This window comes from Haliotis cracherodii, unplaced genomic scaffold (assembly GCF_022045235.1).
Source record: "Haliotis cracherodii isolate W230 unplaced genomic scaffold, xgHalCrac1.p SCAF_4, whole genome shotgun sequence".
Lineage (NCBI taxonomy): Eukaryota > Metazoa > Mollusca > Gastropoda > Lepetellida > Haliotidae > Haliotis > Haliotis cracherodii.
The window spans coordinates 60,818,765-60,842,142 of record NW_027266297.1 but is presented as its reverse complement, the minus strand read 5'-3'; the positions used below and the strand labels follow the sequence as shown (position 1 = coordinate 60,842,142).

Sequence of the window (23,378 nt, the reverse complement as noted above, 5' to 3'; positions counted from 1 at the left end):
TTTATTATATATAATATACAAAATCAACTTTAACAAAAACTTTTTTTGAAAACTACGAGACCGCTGTTGGAAGCGAAAGAATACACGCTGGTCAAGTAACAAAAAAGGCGCTTTGCGAAACGAACACTCTCGATTGACGAGTTATATGAGAAATTTACAGTTTATCTCGAAATATTTCAAGAGAACAAAAAACGGCATGAAGCGATATTAACTCCATAAATAGCCATCTGTCATTGTTTGGCCTTGTCAATGTGGAACGAGCATATAAAGGAAGTCGACAGTTTGCGAAAGGGCCAGACACTTACGAGAAAGGGAGACAATCTGGGGGTAAGGTAACTCTTGTATGACAACAGTTCCGTCAAAGTGTTATGTTCACAGCAGTGAAATACCAAGTGTAATGTTCACTGCAATGAAAATATCTCCTTTCTCAACTTTGGAAAACTCACACAAAAGTATATAACAATTTGTATTTTTCAATCAAGGAATTATTAGCACAGGTCAATACAGGGAGAACATACATTCCACTATCAACTGTGTACTGTGTTTTGAAGAATAATGATAGTGGAAATGGAATTGAGCACAAAAAGGGAGCAGGTAGGCCATAGAAAGACTTGGTAAATTAGCGTCTATAAACAGGCGCATAGCATAGAAAATATTAGGCATGAAATGATTACTAGGAGAGACAATAAGAACGCATTTGCATGCAATGGATTGGCAGGAATTCCATCACCATTTCTAAAACCTGAACGACATTTGAACTGGTTTTATGGAGAATAGAAATTTCAGTAGGGCAATGTTATGTTCTCAGATGAAAGCTCATTGTGTCAAAATGCAATCTGCATAAAAATGTGGACCAAAGTTACAGAAACAGGTGTTTGAATGTAACATGACCAGTAAAGTATACACTGATATTAACAGGGACATCTCCTTACAACAGCACAAGTCTTGTATGTTGACGGATGGGTATTTCAGAAAGACAATGATCCAAAACTTAGAGAAAATTAAAGCATTCTAAGAAATGGTTCAATGGTTTAGTGTTACACTCCTGGAATGGTCCAGCTACAGTCTGGACCGGAACCCAATTGAAAATATTTGGGGAATCATGAAGGACAATATCAATAAGAAATGTCTTGGTCTATGACTTAATAAATCTATAATTTACAATGTTCTCATTTTCGATAATGTGTGGTCACACTATACATATATCTATGTATATGTCACGTAAAAAGTATTACAGTAATATTATTAAAAAGAAATATTTTGATTGTATTAATAATAACTGCATTTTAAAGATAATTGGAACAAGTAAATACAAATATACAAATCACAGGTATTAGAAATAAGCGAACATAAGCAAATATGCCTTTAAATATTCATTTTTATGAAAGAATTAAACGTACAGCTAATGATTTTTCTTCTTTTCTTGTGTATAGCAAGCTCCAGCGATTAAGGCTTTATGTCAGTCTTCGGTACGCACTCCCCATTGTAACACACCTGAAACACAGGACCAGTGAAAACACATGTGTAGAGCCATGTTCTGTTCCTAAATACAAACAGCCAATAGGCTGATTTAAGAAGAATGGGTTGAGTGAGTGAGTGAGTATAGTTTTACGCCGGTTTTAGCAATATTCCAGCAATTCACGGCGGGGGGGGACACCAGAAATGGGTTTCACACATTGTACCCATATCGGGAATCGAACCCGGGTCTTTGGCGTGACGAGCGAACGCTTTAACCACTAGGCTACCCGGCCGCCCCTAAGGAGAATGGAGTTATGAGCTGAGAAAAAAAGCAAGACGTTCTGCAGTTACACACACATATAAAGAAGAAATGGTAACAACAACTGGGACCTTCACAATGCTATGTGAAAGTATATCACTTACGACCGTCGTGGAATTTAGTGCACCGGATTTGTTAACTCGACGTCCATTACCCCCAATTATCATTGAGACGTTCATCGCAGAAGGCCTAGCGACACTGGCGACTTAATCGGCTCTCCGAGTATCTCTAAATAGGGATACCTCGGCTTATAAACCTCCAGTGACGTCATCCTATTGCTCTCCAGTCAGGTTATATCTCATAAACAGAGATGTTATAATATCCCCGGGATTTTACATAATATGCAGGGAAATTTATTCATACAACTTCCTATGATTGTAACATATTAATATTTCTCGCAAGAATTTATTTTGCTTTTGAACACAATGTAATGAAATGTACAATCAAATGACAAATGTTTACTTTATATTCCCCAGGATCGAACACGCAACCTTAGTATCTGTAGCCCAGTGAGTGTACCCAGGCGATAAATCACATGCTTTTAAGAATGCCTTTTTCAAGTACTGTACGCCAGCAACAGATATTTTACGCCCGTTTCCTAAGGTTCACAAGAAAGTATGTTTGAAACATAAAACAGTTGATAAATGTAGGAAGTTTCTTTTTTCGGTTTATAAGTTAGATAAAATCCTTATCCCGCGGTTTTAAACATCATAAAAACCCTCGGACATGCTTTATTCTACACATATTAATTGCCGGACAAAAAAAGTATTCATTTAAAAAATGCACACTTCACTATGCTCATTACTGTGTACTGTGAAATTGCGACGCATATGCACGTCACCTGTTTTGAGATCCGCATGCATATGATGCATACTATATTGCCAAAAACATCCGTATCAAATACTTCACCATCGAATAACCATTTCTTGTTTGTATAATTTTAGACACCGTTATAATTCTTTTTGTCCGGCAGTGTATTTTTTGGTCCAAATGATTTCGTGTGTTTTTGTTTGTTTGTTGTTTATTTGTTGTTGTTGTGTTGTTTTGTGTTAGTGTGTGTGCGTGCGTGCGTGTGTGTGTGTGTTCGTTAAAACGCAACAATGAGCAATATTCAAGCTATATTATTGTTTGTTTGTTGTTTAACAGTGATTGACATCATGAGCATCGATCCACACATCTTCCCGAGGCAAGTGAGTTAACTGACTGTAAAAGTCCGGTTTCCACCTTTGCCGAACTAGGCTGCAATTATGGAGTTACATTTTGGCTGGACTAACGAGTTTATGCATAGTCCAATCGGTTCGTAAACAAAATGGATTTCAAAGTGCCTATTTCGGTCGACTGTAAAGGATTTGCAAAGCATGTGTACCAGTAACTGGGCGTCGACAGTTATTTTGGAAATTCTTTCGTGTTTTTAATCAAGGTGCTCACGTGATTTGATGCACTTAGCGGGGTAAGACCCGTTTTATTACAATACAGATCTTAACTATCGAGCAGATCGTCTTGACTGTGCGCCGCAATTTTGTATATAGCAAATGTAAGTGATATGAGAGATGGAATCTGATTGGTCAATAGGAGGAACATAGAAGGGACATAACCACTGGTGGCGCTACGATCGAGTCTGGAAATTCCAGCCTTTTATAGTCAGTTAACACCCTTGTCTCGGGAAGATGTACGATGACATGCATCAACCAAGTCAGCGAGCCTGACCACCCGATCCCATTGGTCGCCTCTTACGCCAAGCATGGTCGCCTCTTACGGCAAGCATTGGTTCCTGAAGACCTATTCTACCCCGGATCTCCAGGGGACTCAAGCTATATGATAGCGTCCTGTAAATAATCGTGTCTGAGCCAGACAAACCATAGATTGATATTATGAGCAACTTTCCACGCAGTCGGGGTATGATGACACGCAATCAACCAAGTCACCGAGTCTGACCACCCGATCTATCCAGCAGAGATTGCCGTGGTCCTATTCTAACACAGAAAGCCCCACGGGAGCCGCAAAGATTTCAAATTTTGATGGTTTCACTGCAATAACTGTGATTACCACAGCAGGCTGACTTTAACATCCAGACAAGGAACAAGAATGCTTATTAACAAAACCAATTCCAAGAAATACGGAGATTGTTAGACACTAAAAATCCTTACGTTATCTCCTCCGCAGTCCGTGCCATCTACAGCCGGTTCCCGACGCTTGATCCTGTAACCTTTGGCCTCACAGCATAGCCGCTCACATCGCTCTGACAGCGGGTAGGCCCTCTCCTGTAGGTAAACATGATATACTACACCGTGGCAACAGGCAGACTAACATTAGCCAGATCAACAGTACTGAACAGAGCACAGCAGAACAGAATTTATTATCCCGGGGGAAATTCATTTCGCACAGTTGATTAGAAGTGAAATTATGATATAAAATATGTACAGAAGAAAATAAGACACTAACTAATATAACCACGGGTAAAAGCAATATCTCGCTTTTAGCGATATGTCAGCAGCATCATGGCCGGGGACACTAAGAATGGGTTTACATGAAGAGATCGTACCTGAGACTTAATAGAGGCGAACACTTCATCCAAAGGTGGGTCATTATTTGAGATAGATGTCAGCTTAACTCGTTTTCCAGGAGTCACTCAAGGTGTTGGATTTACATGACAAGCGTCGCGTTGACAATGTTCATTTAAGCGTTTGTTTGAGGATATACATACCGAGCATGGCGTCCCGTCCACGTAGTAGCGACACTGGTCCTCGATGGTCATGTACTGTCCTGGCAGCGTGCTGGGGAAGTCGTACCCGTCACTGGACGTCTCCCGCAGACACTGGGAGTACCACGTGCTGTGTGGGATAAGTCAGGCATACATTACACCCTGCCACCATGTGTACACTGGAAGTACCACGTGCTGTGTGGGATAGGTCAGGCATACATTACACCCTGTCACCATGTGTACACTGGAAGTACCACGTGCTGTGTGGGATAGGTCAGGCATACATTACACCCTGCCACCATGTGTACACTGGAAGTACCACGTGGTGGGTGGGATAAGTCAGGCATACATTACACTCTGTCACCATGTGTACACTGGAAGTACCACGTGGTGGGTGTGATATGTCAAGCATACATTACACCCTGTCACCATGTGTACACTGGAAGTACCACGTGGTGGGTGGGATAAGTCAGGCATACATTACACTCTGTCACCATGTGTACACTGGAAGTACCACGTGCTGTGTGGGATAAGTCAGGCATACATTACACCCTGCCACCATGTGTACACTGGAAGTACCACGTGCTGTGTGGGATAGGTCAGGCATACATTACACCCTGTCACCATGTGTACACTGGAAGTACCACGTGGTGGGTGGGATAAGTCAAGCATACATTACACCCTGCCACCATGTGTACACTGGAAGTACCACGTGCTGTGTGGGATAAGTCAGGCATACATTACACTCTGTCACCATGTGTACACTGGAAGTACCACGTGGTGGGTGGGATAAGTCAGGCATGCATTACACCCTGTCACCATGTGTACACTGGAAGTACCACGTGGTGGGTGGGATAAGTCAAGCATACATTACACCCTGTCACCATGTGTACACTGGAAGTACCACGTGCTGTGTGGGATAGGTCAGGCATACATTACACCCTGCCACCATGTGTACACTGGAAGTACCACGTGCTGTGTGGGATAAGTCAGGCATACATTACACCCTGTCACCATGTGTACACTGGAAGTACCACGTGCTGTGTGGGATAAGTCAGGCATACATTGTATCTGTCACCATGTGTACACTGGAAGTACCACGTGCTGTGTGGGATAAGTCAGGCATACATTACACCCTGCCACCATGTGTACACTGGAAGTACCACGTGCTGTGTGGGATAAGTCAGGCATACATTACACCCTGTCACTATGTGTACACTGGAAGTACCACGTGGTGGGTGGGATAAGTCAGGCATACATTACACCCTGTCACTATGTGTACACTGGAAGTACCACGTGGTGGGTGGGATAAGTCAAGCATACATTGTATCTGTCACCATGTGTACACTGGAAGTATCACGTGGTGGGTGGGATAAGTCAGGCATACATTACACCCTGCCACCATGTGTACACTGGGAGTACCACGTGGTGGGTGGGATAAGTCAGGCATACATTACACCCTGTCACCATGTGTACACTGGAAGTACCACGTGGTGGGTGGGATAAGTCAGGCATGCATTACACCCTGTCACCATGTGTACACTGGAAGTACCACGTGGTGGGTGGGATAAGTCAAGCATACATTACACCCTGTCACCATGTGTACACTGGAAGTACCACGTGGTGGGTGGGATAAGACAGGCATACATTACACCCTGTCACCATGTGTACACTGGAAGTACCACGTGGTGGGTGGGATAAGTCAGGCATACATTACACCCTGTCACCATGTGTACACTGGAAGTACCACGTGGTGGGTGGGATAAGTCAGGCATACATTACACCCTGTCACCATGTGTACACTGGAAGTACCACGTGGTGGGTGGGATAAGTCAGGCATACATTACACCCTGTCACTATGTGTACACTGGAAGTATCACGTGGTGGGTGGGATAAGTCAGGCATACATTACACCCTGTCACCATGTGTACACTGGAAGTACCACGTGGTGGGTGGGATAAGTCAGGCATACATTACACCCTGTCACCATGTGTACACTGGAAGTACCACGTGGTGGGTGGGATAAGTCAAGCATACATTACACCCTGCCACCATGTGTACACTGGAAGTACCACGTGCTGTGTGGGATAAGTCAGGCATACATTACACCCTGTCACCATGTGTACACTGGAAGTACCACGTGGTGGGTGGGATAAGTCAAGCATACATTACACCCTGCCACCATGTGTACACTGGAAGTACCACGTGCTGGGTGTGATAAGTCAGGCATACATTACACCCTGTCACCATGTGTACACTGGAAGTACCACGTGGTGGGTGGGATAAGTCAAGCATACATTACACCCTGTCACCATGTGTACACTGGAAGTACCACGTGCTGGGTGTGATATGTCAAGCATACATTACACCCTGTCACCATGTGTACACTGGAAGTACCACGTGGTGGGTGGGATAAGTCAGGCATACATTGTACCTGCCACCATGTGTACACTGGAAGTACCACGTGCTGGGTGTGATATGTCAAGCATACATTACACCCTGTCACCATGTGTACACTGGAAGTACCACGTGGTGGGTGGGATAAGTCAGGCATACATTACACCCTGTCACTATGTGTACACTGGAAGTACCACGTGGTGGGTGGGATAAGTCAGGCATACATTACACCCTGTCACCATGTGTACACTGGAAGTACCACGTGGTGGGCGGGATATGTCAAGCATACATTACACCCTGTCACTATGTGTACACTGGAAGTACCACGTGGTGGGTGGGATAAGTCAAGCATGCATTACACCCTGTCACTATGTGTACACTGGAAGTACCACGTGGTGGGTGGGATAAGTCAGGCATACATTACACCCTGTCACCATGTGTACACTGGAAGTACCACGTGGTGGGTGGGATAAGTCAGGCATACATTACACCCTGTCACTATGTGTACACTGGAAGTACCACGTGGTGGGTGGGATAAGTCAAGCATACATTGTACCTGCCACCATGTGTACACTGGAAGTACCACGTGGTGGGTGGGATAAGTCAGGCATACATTACACCCTGTCACCATGTGTACACTGGAAGTACCACGTGGTGGGTGGGATAAGTCAGGCATACATTACACCCTGTCACTATGTGTACACTGGAAGTACCACGTGGTGGGTGGGATAAGTCAAGCATACATTGTATCTGTCACCATGTGTACACTGGGAGTACCACGTGGTGGGTGGGATAAGTCAGGCATGCATTACACCCTGTCACCATGTGTACACTGGAAGTACCACGTGGTGGGTGGGATAAGTCAGGCATACATTACACCCTGTCACCATGTGTACACTGGGAATACCACGTGCTGTGTGGGATAAGTCAGGCATACATTACACCCTGTCACCATGTGTACACTGGAAGTACCACGTGGTGGGTGGGATAAGTCAAGCATACATTGTACCTGCCACCATGTGTACACTGGAAGTACCACATGATGGGTGGGATAAGTCAAGCATACATTACACCCTGCCACCATGTGTACACTGGAAGTACCACGTGCTGTGTGGGATAAGTCAGGCATACATTACACCCTGTCACTATGTGTACACTGGAAGTACCACGTGCTGTGTGGGATAAGTCAGGCATACATTGTATCTGTCACCATGTGTACACTGGAAGTACCACGTGGTGGGTGGGATAAGTCAAGCATACATTACACCCTGTCACTATGTGTACACTGGAAGTACCACGTGCTGTGTGGGATAAGTCAGGCATACATTGTATCTGTCACCATGTGTACACTGGAAGTACCACGTGGTGGGTGTGATATGTCAAACATACATTACACCCTGTCACTATGTGTACACTGGGAGTACCACGTGGTGGGTGGGATAAGTCAAGCATACATTACACCCTGTCACTAAGTGTACACTGGGAGTACCACGTGCTGTGTGGGATAAGTCAAGCATACATTACACCCTGTCACTATGTGTACACTGGGAGTACCACGTGGTGGGTGGGATATGTCAAGCATACATTACACCCTGTCACTATGTGTACACTGGGAGTACCACGTGGTGGGTGGGATAAGTCAGGCATGCATTACACCCTGTCACCATGTGTACACTGGAAGTACCACGTGGTGGGTGGGATAAGTCAAGCATGCATTACACCCTGTCACTAAGTGTACACTGGGAGTACCACGTGCTGTGTGGGATAAGTCAAGCATACATTACACCCTTCCACCATGTGTACACTGGAAGTACCACGTGCTGGGTGGGATAAGTCAGGCATACATTACACCCTGTCACTATGTGTACACTGGAAGTACCACGTGGTGGGTGGGATAAGTCAAGCATACATTGTATCTGTCACCATGTGTACACTGGAAGTACCACGTGGTGGGTGTGATATGTCAAGCATACATTACACCCTGTCACTATGTGTACACTGGAAGTACCACGTGGTGGGTGTGATATGTCAAGCATACATTACACCCAGTCACTATGTGTACACTGGAAGTACCACGTGGTGGGTGTGATATGTCAAGCATACATTGTATCTGTCACCATGTGTACACTGGGAGTACCACGTGGTGGGTGGGATAAGTCAGGCATGCATTACACCCTGTCACCATGTGTACACTGGAAGTACCACGTGGTGGGTGGGATAAGTCAGGCATACATTACACCCTGTCACTATGTGTACACTGGAAGTACCACGTGGTGGGTGGGATAAGTCAAGCATACATTGTATCTGTCACCATGTGTACACTGGAAGTACCACGTGGTGGGTGTGATATGTCAAGCATACATTACACCCTGTCACTATGTGTACACTGGAAGTACCACGTGGTGGGTGTGATATGTCAAGCATACATTACACCCAGTCACTATGTGTACACTGGAAGTACCACGTGGTGGGTGTGATATGTCAAGCATACATTGTATCTGTCACCATGTGTACACTGGGAGTACCACGTGGTGGGTGGGATAAGTCAGGCATGCATTACACCCTGTCACCATGTGTACACTGGAAGTACCACGTGGTGGGTGGGATAAGTCAAGCATACATTACACCCTGTCACTATGTGTACACTGGAAGTACCACGTGGTGGGTGGGATAAGTCGGGCATACATTACACCCTGTCACCATGTGTACACTGGAAGTACCACGTGGTGGGTGGGATAAGTCAGGCATGCATTACACCCTGTCACCATGTGTACACTGGAAGTACCACGTGGTGGGTGGGATAAGTCAGGCATACATTACACCCTGCCACCATGTGTACACTGGAAGTACCACGTGGTGGGTGGGATAAGTCAGGCATACATTACACCCTGTCACCATGTGTACACTGGAAGTACCACGTGGTGGGTGGGATAAGTCAGGCATGCATTACACCCTGTCACCATGTGTACACTGGAAGTACCACGTGGTGGGTGGGATAAGTCAGGCATGCATTACACCCTGTCACCATGTGTACACTGGAAGTACCACGTGGTGGGTGGGATAAGTCAGGCATGCATTACACCCTGTCACCGCGTGTACTTGGCTGATTCTGGACACATTATTATTTTTCATTTTCGTTCTTATTTCGAGTCTTGGCCAGACTCGAAACCAGAGATGTCACCGCGCCCCCGATCTATCTTGTCGCCTCGTATACAAGTTGCTGGGGACCTCTAACCCGGAATATCCATGAGACTAAATGACTGTTGCCAGTGATTACATACAAAGAACATTTTCCTTACGTGATCTCCTTAGGACCTGATCAAATTTTAAAAAAGAAAACAGCCAGAACCATTACTAGCACAGGTAATATGCATGAGGAAGGCGAATATTTCCTGTATATTTACTGATGGCAAAACATAGGACACCAGCAAAATACCAGAAGAGGGCTTTAAGAAGCTTAAAATGCATTTTTTTATTTGAGAAAGAGGAGGTCAGCTATATTTAACAGTATACCGAGCATGGGTAGGTAGGAATATACAACTATTTTGAGGCGTTCAGTATTTGTTCCATATTAAATGTGTTAGGGTCTGTCGGTTTAATTGAAAAACAATTTGCATAAATTTAGTGTTTACAACTTACGCTGGAACCAGCATCAAACTTATGTTCACATCAGTTTTATATTTTTGAATATATTTACTGTGTATAATTTTTTTTCATATTTATGAATTCTGTTTCAAACACAGCATATCACTTTAAGCCACTTGAATTTGTAAATGTATCTATAAATTTAAACATTATGTTATGTAATCACTCGGGACAGGTTACCGGTGAGAGGTAAGCAGTATGCTGTATCTTGTTTATACGCATTTGTAAAGGCAATTACGCTAATGTATAATTATTTTTCACATAAACTGCTTGTATTGAGAATTATGAGCTGAGAGGCCTACATTCTGAATAAAGTATATTTATTAAACTTTGTGCTTTGTGTTTACAGGGGCCAGATATCAATAATAAACAATGATAAAGTATAAGGTAAACAGGTAACTATTTCACATTTGTAGTTGTACCGTTTGTATTTTTTAAGATAAAGCGGGCGGAATATAACTAGTTTATTTGTAATTTCCATTTGTGGCTTTTTTTAACAGTCAGTCGTATTCGTAAAAATAGAAAAAATGAAAAAGTGACGTTTAAGACATGACTTAAATGTCATACTCAAACAACCATGTTCGGGGTAGTTAAGGGATGCTGGTCCAGAGGTGTGATTATATATGCAAGTGTTTCCTTATAGAGTACCTTCAGTACATAACCATTGTGACAAGAAAACGATGGAGAGTTAAGGGTACGCGGTAACCTAAGGGGATACTGCACCTGCTCAGGAAGTGTTTGATGCTGGTCTTGGAGCAGTCCGAGAAGCGGCTGAAGTTGAAGGCGTTGTCCCTCTGGTAGCTCATCACGTAGCCGGATTTGCTGGAACACGCCTTGCTGTTGCCCTCGCCGTCGTGATGAGAACCCAGTCTGCGGGCAATGTGGATGGATATGATTGTGTGAGTTGGGTTTAACGCCGCTTTTAACAGTATTCCAGTTCCATATCACAGCGTGTCAGCTTAATGTGGGAGGAAAGCCCGAAGTGATGCAGGTCTCAAAGGTTTACCACTTCGGTGAAACCCACTAGCGAGGGTATGGTGCTGACAAACCTAGAAACATAATTGGGGCGAACCGGGATTCGAACCCACAATCATAGGTTTCTGGCGTGCCCAAGGGACGCAACTCTGCACAGCGAATCGCGGCGCCTTAGACGACTGGGCTACCCGTGCCCCCATGGATGGATATGACCAGAGGTGAGGTGAGGTGATATTGGGTTAAACGTCGCGTCCAAGATTATTGCACTTACATAGCGTCCATATATGCGTGCGTGCGTGCGAGCGTGCGTGCGTGTGGCTGCTTGTACTAGTCCGGACCGATGCCGATTTATAGTGCACTGAGATACCATGCCGCAGTTTAACATGAATGCCCTACTGATTCCGAGCCGACCATTCCTTGTCTTAGCCCCTTAATGCCGGGCGCCAGGCAGAGTAACAATAATTACCATCTTTCAAAGTCTTTTGGTATGACGCAGCTTGGGCTCGAACCCCAGACCTTCCGCTCGCCGAGCGGACGCTCTACCACTAGACCACGGAGGCTGCCAGCACTGGCAATAAGGAACAGGGCCTTCACAATGCTATAACGCAGTTGATTAATGTGAAAGTATATCACCGACGACCGTCGTAGGATGTAGTGCAACGGATTCGTTAACTCGACGTCCACTACCCCCATTAATTTCCGTTATATTACCGCGTGTCAGCTTGATGTGAGAGGTGATGCAGGTTATACATATTTACCACATGTACCCAGGGGTAAGATGCTGACAAATCTAGAAACAAAATCAGGGCGAACGCTCACTTGTTTGTGGCCTGCCTAAGGGAAGCAACTTCGATGTTTGGTGCCTAAGGGAAGCAACAGCGATGTTTGGCGCTTTAGACTACTGGGCTACCAGTACCCCCAATACTGTGATAAAATGCCTTACGTCAAGTCAAATTAAAGTGAGTCAGTAGTGATTTTACTGGGAATTTTGCTGGTGATTTCTGTTTATTCCAGAGACGGTTATTTACAGGAAGCAGTGATATAGTTTAACAACATTCATTCACTTTCTCTCACTCTTGACCCTTGACCGTTGACCCTTGACTCTCCCCGGGGACGCAACATTACCAAAGTTGTTGTTTAACACAATCATCACACATTACGAATATTGAAACACAATACTTGTACTTTTTTGTCAGTAGCGTCCCTAAAGTTGGTAATTGTCCACAACCCTACCTCAGAATCAATCGTTTGTACTTTGACCCTACCCGGTTTTCCCATTAGTCTAGGTGGAACCAGCCTCTTTTAACAAAGATGTCATCGTGAGAAACGGAACTGAGCCTTTACATGATATATACAGGTGCCCGATCTCGTGAACTGTATCAACTAATATAATACATACAGGTGCCCGATCTTGTGAACTGTATCAACTAACATAATACATACAGGTGCCCGATTTCATGAACTGTATCAACTAACATAAGACATCCAGTTGCCCGATCTCATGAACTGTATCAACTTACATAATACATACAAGTGCCCGATCTTGTGAACTGTATCAACTAACGTAATACATACAGGTGCCCGATCTCATGAGGTATCAACTAACATTATACATACAGGTGCCCGATCTCGTGAACTGTATCAACTAAAATAATACATACAGGTGCCCGATCTTGTGAACTGTATCAACTAACATAATACATAGAGGTGCCCGATCTCTTGAAATGCATCAACTAACATAATACATACAGGTGCCCGATCTCGTGAACTGTATCAACTAACATTATACATACAGGTGCCCGATCTCGTGAACTGTATCAACTAACATAATACATACAGGTGTTGATCTCGTGAACTGTATCAACTAACATAATACATACAGGTGCCCGATCTCATGAACTGTATCATCTAAAATAATACATACAGGTGTTGATCTCGTGAACTGTATCAACTAACATAATACATACAGGTGCCCGATCTCGTGAACTGTATCATCTAAAATAATACATACATGTGCCCGATATAGTGAACTGTATCAACTAACATTATACATACAGGTGCCCGATCTCATGAACTGTATCAACTAACATAAGACATACAGGTGTTGATCTCGCGAACTATTTCAACTAACATAATACATAAAGATGTTGATCTCGCGAACTATTTCAACTAACAATGCATACAGGTGCCCGATTTCATGAACTGTATCAACTAACATAATACATACAGGTGCCCGATCTCGTGAACTGTATCAACTAACATTATACATACAGTTGTTGATCTCGCGAACTATTTCAACTAACATAATACATACAGGTGTTGATCTCGCGAACTATTTCAACTAACAATGCATACAGGTGCCCAATTTCATGAACTGTATCAACTAACATAATACATAGAGGTGCCTGATCTCGTGAAATGCATCAACTAACATAATACATACAGGTGCCCGATCTTGTGAACTGTATCAACTAACATAATACATACAGGTGCCCGATCTTGTGAACTGTATCAACTAACATAATACATACAGGTGCCCGGTCTCATGAACTGTATCAACTTACATAATACATACAGGTGCCCGATCTTGTGAACTGTATCAACTAACATAATACATACAGGTGCCCGATTTCATGAACTGTATCAACTAACATAAGACATACAGGTGCCCGATCTCATGAACTGTATCAACTAACATAATACATACAGGTGCCCGATCTTGTGAATTGTATCAACTAAAATAATACATACAGGTGCCCGATCTCATGAGGTATCAACTAACATTATACATACAGGTGCCCGATCTCGTGAACTGTATCAGCTAACAGTATACATACAGGTGTTGATCTCGCGAACTATTTCAACTAACGTAATACATACAGGTGCCCGATTTCATGAACTGTATCAACTAACATAATACATAGAGGTGCCCGATCTCGTGAAATGCATCAACTAACATTATACATACAGGTGCCCGATCTCGTGAACTGTATCAACTAACATAAGACATACAGGTGTTGATCTCGCGAACTATTTCAACTAACATAATACATACAGGTGTTGATCTTGCGAACTATTTCAACTAACAATGCATACAGGTGCCCGATTTCATGAACTGTATCAACTAACATAATACATACAGGTGCCCGATCTCGTGAAATGCATCAACTAACATAATACATACAGGTGCCCGATCTTGTGAACTGTATCAACTAACATAATACATACAGGTGCCCGATCTTGTGAACTGTATCAACTAACATAATACATACAGGTGCCCGATCTCGTGAACTGTATCAACTAACATGAGACATACAGGTGTTGATCTCGTGAACTGTATCAACTAACATAATACATACAGGTGTTGATCTCGTGAACTGTATCAACTTACATGATATATACAGGTGGCCGATCTCGTGAACTGTATCAACTACCATAATACATACAGGTGCCCGATCTCGTGAACTGTATCATCTAAAATAATACATACAGGTGCCCGATCTAGTGAACTGTATCAACTAACATTATACATACAGGTGCCCGATCTCATGAACTGTATCAACTAACATAAGACATACAGGTGTTGATCTCGCGAACTATTTCAACTAACATAATACATACAGAAGTTGATCTCGCGAACTATTTCAACTAACAATGCATACAGGTGCCCGATTTCATGAACTGTATCAACTAACATAATACATACAGGTGCCCGATCTCGTGAACTGTATCAACTAACATTATACATACAGTTGTTGATCTCGCGAACTATTTCAACTAACATAATACATACAGGTGTTGATCTCGCGAACTATTTCAACTAACATAATACATACAGGTGCCCGATTTCATGAACTGTATCAACTAACATAATACATACAGGTGCCCGATCTTGTGAACTGTATCAACTAACATAATACATACAGGTGCCCGGTCTCGTGAACTGTATCAACTAACATAAGACATACAGGTGTTGATCTCGTGAACTATTTCAACTAACATAATACATACAGATGTTGATCTCGCGAACTATTTCAACTAACAATGCATACAGGTGCCCGATTTCATGAACTGTATCAACTAACATAATACATACAGGTGCCCGATCTCGTGAACTGTATCAACTAACATTATACATACAGTTGTTGATCTCGCGAACTATTTCAACTAACATAATACATACAGGTGTTGATCTCGCGAACTATTTCAACTAACAATGCATACAGGTGCCCGATTTCATGAACTGTATCAACTAACATAATACATAGAGGTGCCTGATCTCGTGAAATGCATCAACTAACATAATACATACAGGTGCCCGATCTTGTGAACTGTATCAACTAACATAATACATACAAGTGCCCGATCTCGTGAACTGTATCAACTAACATAATACATACAGGTGCCCGGTCTCATGAACTGTATCAACTTACATAATACATACAGGTGCCCGATCTTGTGAACTGTATCAACTAACATAATACATACAGGTGCCCGATTTCATGAACTGTATCAACTAACATAAGACATACAGGTGCCCGATCTCATGAACTGTATCAACTAACATAATACATACAGGTGCCCGATCTTGTGAATTGTATCAACTAAAATAATACATACAGGTGCCCGATCTCATGAGGTATCAACTAACATTATACATACAGGTGCCCGATCTCGTGAACTGTATCAGCTAACAGTATACATACAGGTGTTGATCTCGCGAACTATTTCAACTAATGTAATACATACAGGTGCCCGATTTCATGAACTGTATCAACTAACATAATACATAGAGGTGCCCGATCTCGTGAAATGCATCAACTAACATTATACATACAGGTGCCCGATCTCGTGAACTGTATCAACTAACATAAGACATACAGGTGTTGATCTCGCGAACTATTTCAACTAACATAATACATACAGGTGTTGATCTTGCGAACTATTTCAACTAACAATGCATACAGGTGCCCGATTTCATGAACTGTATCAACTAACATAATACATACAGGTGCCCGATCTCGTGAAATGCATCAACTAACATAATACATACAGGTGCCCGATCTTGTGAACTGTATCAACTAACATAATACATACAGGTGCCCGATCTTGTGAACTGTATCAACTAACATAATACATACAGGTGCCCGATCTCGTGAACTGTATCAACTAACATGAGACATACAGGTGTTGATCTCGTGAACTGTATCAACTAACATAATACATACAGGTGTTGATCTCGTGAACTGTATCAACTTACATGATATATACAGGTGCCCGATCTCGTGAACTGTATCAACTACCATAATACATACACGTGCCCGATCTCGTGAACTGTATCATCTAAAATAATACATACAGGTGCCCGATCTAGTGAACTGTATCAACTAACATTATACATACAGGTGCCCGATCTCATGAACTGTATCAACTAACATAAGACATACAGGTGTTGATCTCGCGAACTATTTCAACTAACATAATACATACAGAAGTTGATCTCGCGAACTATTTCAACTAACAATGCATACAGGTGCCCGATTTCATGAACTGTATCAACTAACATAATACATACAGGTGCCCGATCTCGTGAACTGTATCAACTAACATTATACATACAGTTGTTGATCTCGCGAACTATTTCAACTAACATAATACATACAGGTGTTGATCTCGCGAACTATTTCAACTAACATAATACATACAGGTGCCCGATTTCATGAACTGTATCAACTAACATAATACATACAGGTGCCCGATCTTGTGAACTGTATCAACTAACATAATACATACAGGTGCCCGGTCTCGTGAACTGTATCAACTAACATAATACATACAGGTGCCCGATCTCGTGAACTGTATCAACTAACATAATACATACAGGTGCCCGATCTCGTGAACTGTATCAACTAACATGAGACATACAGGTGTTGATCTCGTGAACTGTATCAACTAACATAATACATACAGGTGTTGATCTCGTGAACTATTTCAACTAACATGATATATACAGGTGCCCGATTTCATGAACTGTATCAACTAACATAATACATACAGGTGCCCGATCTCGTGAAATGCATCAACTAACATAATACATACAGGAGCCCGATCTTGTGAACTGTATCAACTAACATAATGCATACAGGTGCCCGATCTTGTGAACTGTATCAACTAACATAATACATACAGGTGCCCGGTCTTGTGAACTGTATCAACTAACATAAGACATACAGGTGTTGATCTCGCGAACTATTTCAACTAACATAATACATACAGGTGTTGATCTCGCGAACTATTTCAACTAACAATGCATACAGGTGCCCGATTTCATGAACTGTATCAACTTACATAATACATACAGGTGCCCGATCTTGTGAACTGTATCAACTAACATAATACATACAGGTGCCCGATCTTGTGAACTGTATCAACTAACATAATACATACAGGTGCCCGATCTCGTGAACTGTATCAACTAACATGAGACATACAGGTGTTGATCTCGTGAACTGTATCAACTAACATAATACATACAGGTGTTGATCTCGTGAACTGTATCAACTTACATGATATATACAGGTGCCCGATCTCGTGAACTGTATCAACTACCATAATACATACAGGTGCCCGATCTCGTGAACTGTATCATCTAAAATAATACATACAGGTGCCCGATATAGTGAACTGTATCAACTAACATTATACATACAGGTGCCCGATCTCATGAACTGTATCAACTAACATAAGACATACAGGTGTTGATCTCGCGAACTATTTCAACTAACATAATACATACAGATGTTGATCTCGCGAACTATTTCAACTAACAATGCATACAGGTGCCCGATTTCATGAACTGTATCAACTAACATAATACATACAGGTGCCCGATCTCGTGAACTGTATCAACTAACATTATACATACAGTTGTTGATCTCGCGAACTATTTCAACTAACATAATACATACAGGTGTTGATCTCGCGAACTATTTCAACTAACATAATACATACAGGTGCCCGATTTCATGAACTGTATCAACTAACATAATACATACAGGTGCCCGATCTTGTGAACTGTATCAACTAACATGATACATACAGGTGCCTGGTCTCGTGAACTGTATCAACTAACATAAGACATACAGGTGTTGATCTCGTGAACTGTATCAACTAACATAATACATACAGGTGCCCGATCTCGTGAACTGTATCAACTAACATGAGACATACAGGTGTTGATCTCGTGAACTGTATCAACTAACATAATACATACAGGTGTTGATCTCGTGAACTATTTCAACTAACATGATACATACAGGTGCCCGATCTTGTGAACTGTATCAACTAACATAATACATACAGGTGCCCGATCTCGTGAACTGTATCATCTAAAATAATACATACAGGTGCCCGATCTCGTGAACTGTATCAACTAACATAAGACATACAGGTGTTGATCTCGTGAACTGTATCAACTAACATAATACATACAGGTGCCCGATCTCGTGAAATGCATCAACTAACATGATACATACAGGTGCCCGATCTTGTGAACTGTATCAACTAACATAATACATACAGGTGCCCGATCTTGTGAACTGTATCAACTAACATAATACATACAGGTGCCCGATCTCGTGAACTGTATCAACTAACATAAGACATACAGGTGTTGATCTCGCGAACTATTTCAACTAACATAATACATACAGGTGTTGATCTCGCGAACTATTTCAACTAACATAATATATACAGGTGCCCGATTTCATGAACTGTATACACTAACATAATACATACAGGTGCCCGATCTCGTGAATTGCATCAACTAACATAATACATACAGGTGCCCGATCTTGTGAACTGTATCAACTAACATAATACATACAGGTGCCCGATCTTGTGAACTGTATCAACTAACATAATACATACAGGTGCCCGATCTCGTGAACTGTATCAACTAACATGAGACATACAGGTGTTGATCTCGTGAACTGTATCAACTAACATAATACATACAGGTGTTGATCTCGTGAACTGTATCAACTAACATGATATATACAGGTGCCCGATCTCGTGAACTGTATCAACTAACATAATACATACAGGTGCCCGATCTCGTGAACTGTATCATCTAAAATAATACATACAGGTGCCCGATCTCGTGAACTGTATCAACTAACATAATACATACAGGTGTTGATCTTGTGAACTGTATCAACTAACATAAGACATACAGGTGTTGATCTCGTGAACTGTATCAACTAACATAATACATACAGGTGCCTGATCTCGTGAACTATATCATCTAAAATAATACATACAGGTGGCCGATCTCGTGAACTGTATCAACTAACATAAGACATACAGGTGTTGATCTCGTGAACTGTATCAACTAACATAAGACATACAGGTGTTGATCTTGTGAACTGTATCAACTAATATAAGACATACAGGTGTTGATCTCGTGAATTGTATCAACTAACATAATACATACAGGTGCCCGATCTCGTGAACTGTCACCAGAACGCCCTTGAAGCTCTTGCCGACCTCGCTGATGGCCACGTCATAGGTGTAGCCGGGGAACTTCCGCGCGGAGATGCACGCGCCGCTCACGAAACCAATTCCTGATAAGAAAAAACACTGTAAAGCCTTTTCTCGATGGAAACAATACCCGTCTTGTCGTAGTCGGGAAACGTGAACTCACGTGAGGTGAGGTGAGGTGAAATGGGGTTTAACGTCGCGTCCAAGATTATTGCACTTATATATATTGTGTGTGTGTGGCTGCTTGTACTAGTCCGGACTGATGCCGATTTATAGTGCTAGCACACTGAGATCCACGATGCCGCAGTTTAACATGAATACCCCACTCAGACACAGTATACTGACTCCGAGCCGACCAGTCCTTGTTTTAGCCACTTAATGCCGAGCGCCAGACAGAGTAACAACAAGTACCATCTTTTAACGTCTTTTGGTATGACGCGGCCGGGGATCGAACCCACGTTCAGTAGGAACCAGCATGTATATGGTGTAGGGGAGTATATACCAGTGGTGACTTTATGGATCGAGTGGTCGGGCTCAGTGACTTGGTTGATTGCGTGTCATCGTTCCCCGATTATACTATCAATCACTGGATTGTCTGGTCCAGACTCGATTATTTACATGCCGCTGTCACATAGCTGGAATTGTTGCTGGAGTTAAACAACAAACACAAACTCATAAGTCTGTTCATAAATTGCCAGAAAAACAACGGCGTAGAAATGGCGTAGACTCACCGGAAGTCTGTTTGGAGCATTCGCCTTTGTCCTTTTTCTCACACAGGTCCTCGCTGCGAAAAGGAGGCCGGATGTAGACTTTGTTCAGTATATCGCAATTAATATCACCAAGAACATTAATAGAAGCGGCGTATAATATCACTCGTTTATACAGTCTGGTATTTTGAAAGGGTACTTTCAATTGTACCATATATGAACAGAATTTATTGATGCCCGAAATAAATGAGGTTCTATTCCCCTCACTTGCAAACGAAAAAAGTCGTGTGAAATCATCACCTGTCATATAACTAAAACAACTCATCTTTGGGTTCCGTGTCGCATCGCAAGGTATTGTGGATCAAAGTCAAATACCGTTAAATGTCTGGCTAAAAACATTTGCCTTGTGCCAACCAAACGTTAACGATATAACAAGACCTTCCACACCCTCGATTATGCAGTGTATTATAAGTCCATTATAGCTTCTACTGACATGGACCCATTCGTTGCCATATGTTTGCTTTGAGCCACATTCGGGTGACATGACGCTAAAAAAAGCTGTCCAATCAAATTCCTTTTATGAGCGAGAGAAAATTTTTGCTAGGTTAGTAGTATGAGATACGGTTATGTCGCTTCCGAAACGAAGCTACGTTGGCGATTTGGATACGGGGTATTTGTCTTAATAGAATTGAGATACAATACACTTGATAATCGAGGGTACAGCACGGCGATGTCATGTATGACTGTAACGAGAAGGACGTCACCTAGACTGTTTTGCAACTCGGCGATGTCGTGTATGACTGTAACGACAAGGACGTCACCTACCCTGTCTGCAGCACAGCGATGTCTGACTGTAACGCCATGGATGTCACTTACCCTGTCTGCAGCACGGCGGTGTGGTGTCTGACTGTAACGACATGGACGTCACCTACCCTGTCTGCAGCACGGCGGTGTGGTGTTTGACTGTAACGCCATGGACGTCACCTACCCTGTCTGCAGCACGACGACGCCGTGTCTGACTGTAATGACATGGACGTCGGCCACCCTGTCCGCAGCACGACGACGCCGTGTCTGACTGTAACAACATGGACGTCGACTACCCTGTCTGCAGCACGGCGATGTCGTGTCTGACTGTAACGCCATGGATGCCACCTACCCTGTCTGCAGCACGACGACGCCGTGTCTGACTTTAACGACATGAACGTCGGCCACCCTGTCCGCAGCACGACGACGCCGTGTCTGACTGAACAACATGGACGTCACCTACCCTGTCTGCAGCACGGCTATGTCGTGCCTGACGAAGTTAGTGTTGCTCTCGTATTTCTTCATCCAGTTCCTGAAGGCCGTGAGAGTGTCGTACAGTGAGATCTGCTTGGAGGTCTGGTCAATCCGGCTCTCCTCTATAAACGGCTGGTACTGACCGAACTGCAGACACATAAAGGCTGCCTTTATAGAACAGGAGCAACGCGAGGATGTACCAGTTACTTATTCCACTGCACCCGTGAAGAACCGTGAAGATCCGGGGTGAAATAGGTATTCAACAACCCACGGTTGCCGTAAAAGGTGACTATGCTTGTTGTAAGAGGCAACTAACAGGATCGGGTGGTCAGGCTCGCTGACTTGGTTGATGCATGTCATCGTATCCCAAATGCGTGGACCGTCATATAGCTGAAATATTGCTGAGTGCGGTAAACTCTAGGCATGTTATCCAGTTCACCAGCGAAGTTTTATCAGTCTTTATATTCATTCAGATAGTGAGTGAGTATGGTTTTACGCCGCTTTTAGCAATATTCCAGCTACATCACGGCAGGGAACACCAGAAATGGGCTTCACACATGGTACCCATGTCGGGAATCGAACCCGGGTCCTCGGTGTGACGAGCGAACGCTTTAACCACTAGGCTACCCGACCGCCCCTCATTCAGAGAGACGACGTTGAGCCGATAAAGATTTCCATTTTAATCATATCATTATCAAGTCTCATTTACTCTAAAGATATGTTTCTTATCAACACAATCGTTAAAAGTAATCAATGTACAGCAGACGAAGTGTTCCCTTGAAATACATAAATGAAGCATGGTTAATAGCCATAATGTCATAATAATAATGTACATATTGGACAGAAATATCACGTGCAAAACGTACCTGAAACGCTCCATATTGTCTGACTTTCAGTCTGATCTGGGGGTCGGGGAGAGTACGAAACTTGAAGTCAACCTGGACAAGTTGATGGCATATATCATAGTAAGGTTAAACATGTCACGTTTGCATGCTTGAGATCAGACTATATCCGAAAAAATATTCCTACAAACAGGTACACATTTTCTAACAATGACGAGGCATGGGATGTTGAGATGTTAAAGTCCGAATGTGTCTTAAAAAGATGGGGATATTTTTTCACGATGACCGAATGAGACCAGCTTCGCAGTATTTTGTGTTTTGGGTTCCCACTTTTGCTTTTTCAGGATGGCGTTCCCAGTATGACGTTCTCGGTATTAGGTTTACAGTATTACGCTCTCATTATTGCGTTCCCACCATGACGCTCTCATTAAATATAATGCGTTTTCAAGCATAGGTTCTCACTGTTGCGTTCCCTTCATTATCCTCACATTATTATTTTTTCAATATTGCGCTCT

General features: G+C 42.8%; 1 protein-coding gene across 1 annotated transcript in view; it reads right to left on the bottom strand.

The window, feature by feature from the left end:
• Positions 1–1,446: 1,446 nt before the first annotated feature.
• Positions 1,447–23,378, bottom strand: part of LOC139478398 (A disintegrin and metalloproteinase with thrombospondin motifs like) — a 29,273-nt gene continuing 7,341 nt past the window's right edge. The window contains exons 7-14 of the mRNA XM_071260842.1: positions 22,888–22,959; positions 22,011–22,168; positions 20,768–20,820; positions 19,990–20,119; positions 11,244–11,390; positions 4,482–4,608; positions 3,925–4,038; positions 1,447–1,494 (exon numbers count right to left, since the gene is read on the bottom strand). Coding sequence (XP_071116943.1) covers positions 1,447–1,494; positions 3,925–4,038; positions 4,482–4,608; positions 11,244–11,390; positions 19,990–20,119; positions 20,768–20,820; positions 22,011–22,168; positions 22,888–22,959 — 849 coding nt within the window. The remainder of the gene's footprint in view (positions 1,495–3,924; positions 4,039–4,481; positions 4,609–11,243; positions 11,391–19,989; positions 20,120–20,767; positions 20,821–22,010; positions 22,169–22,887; positions 22,960–23,378) is intronic.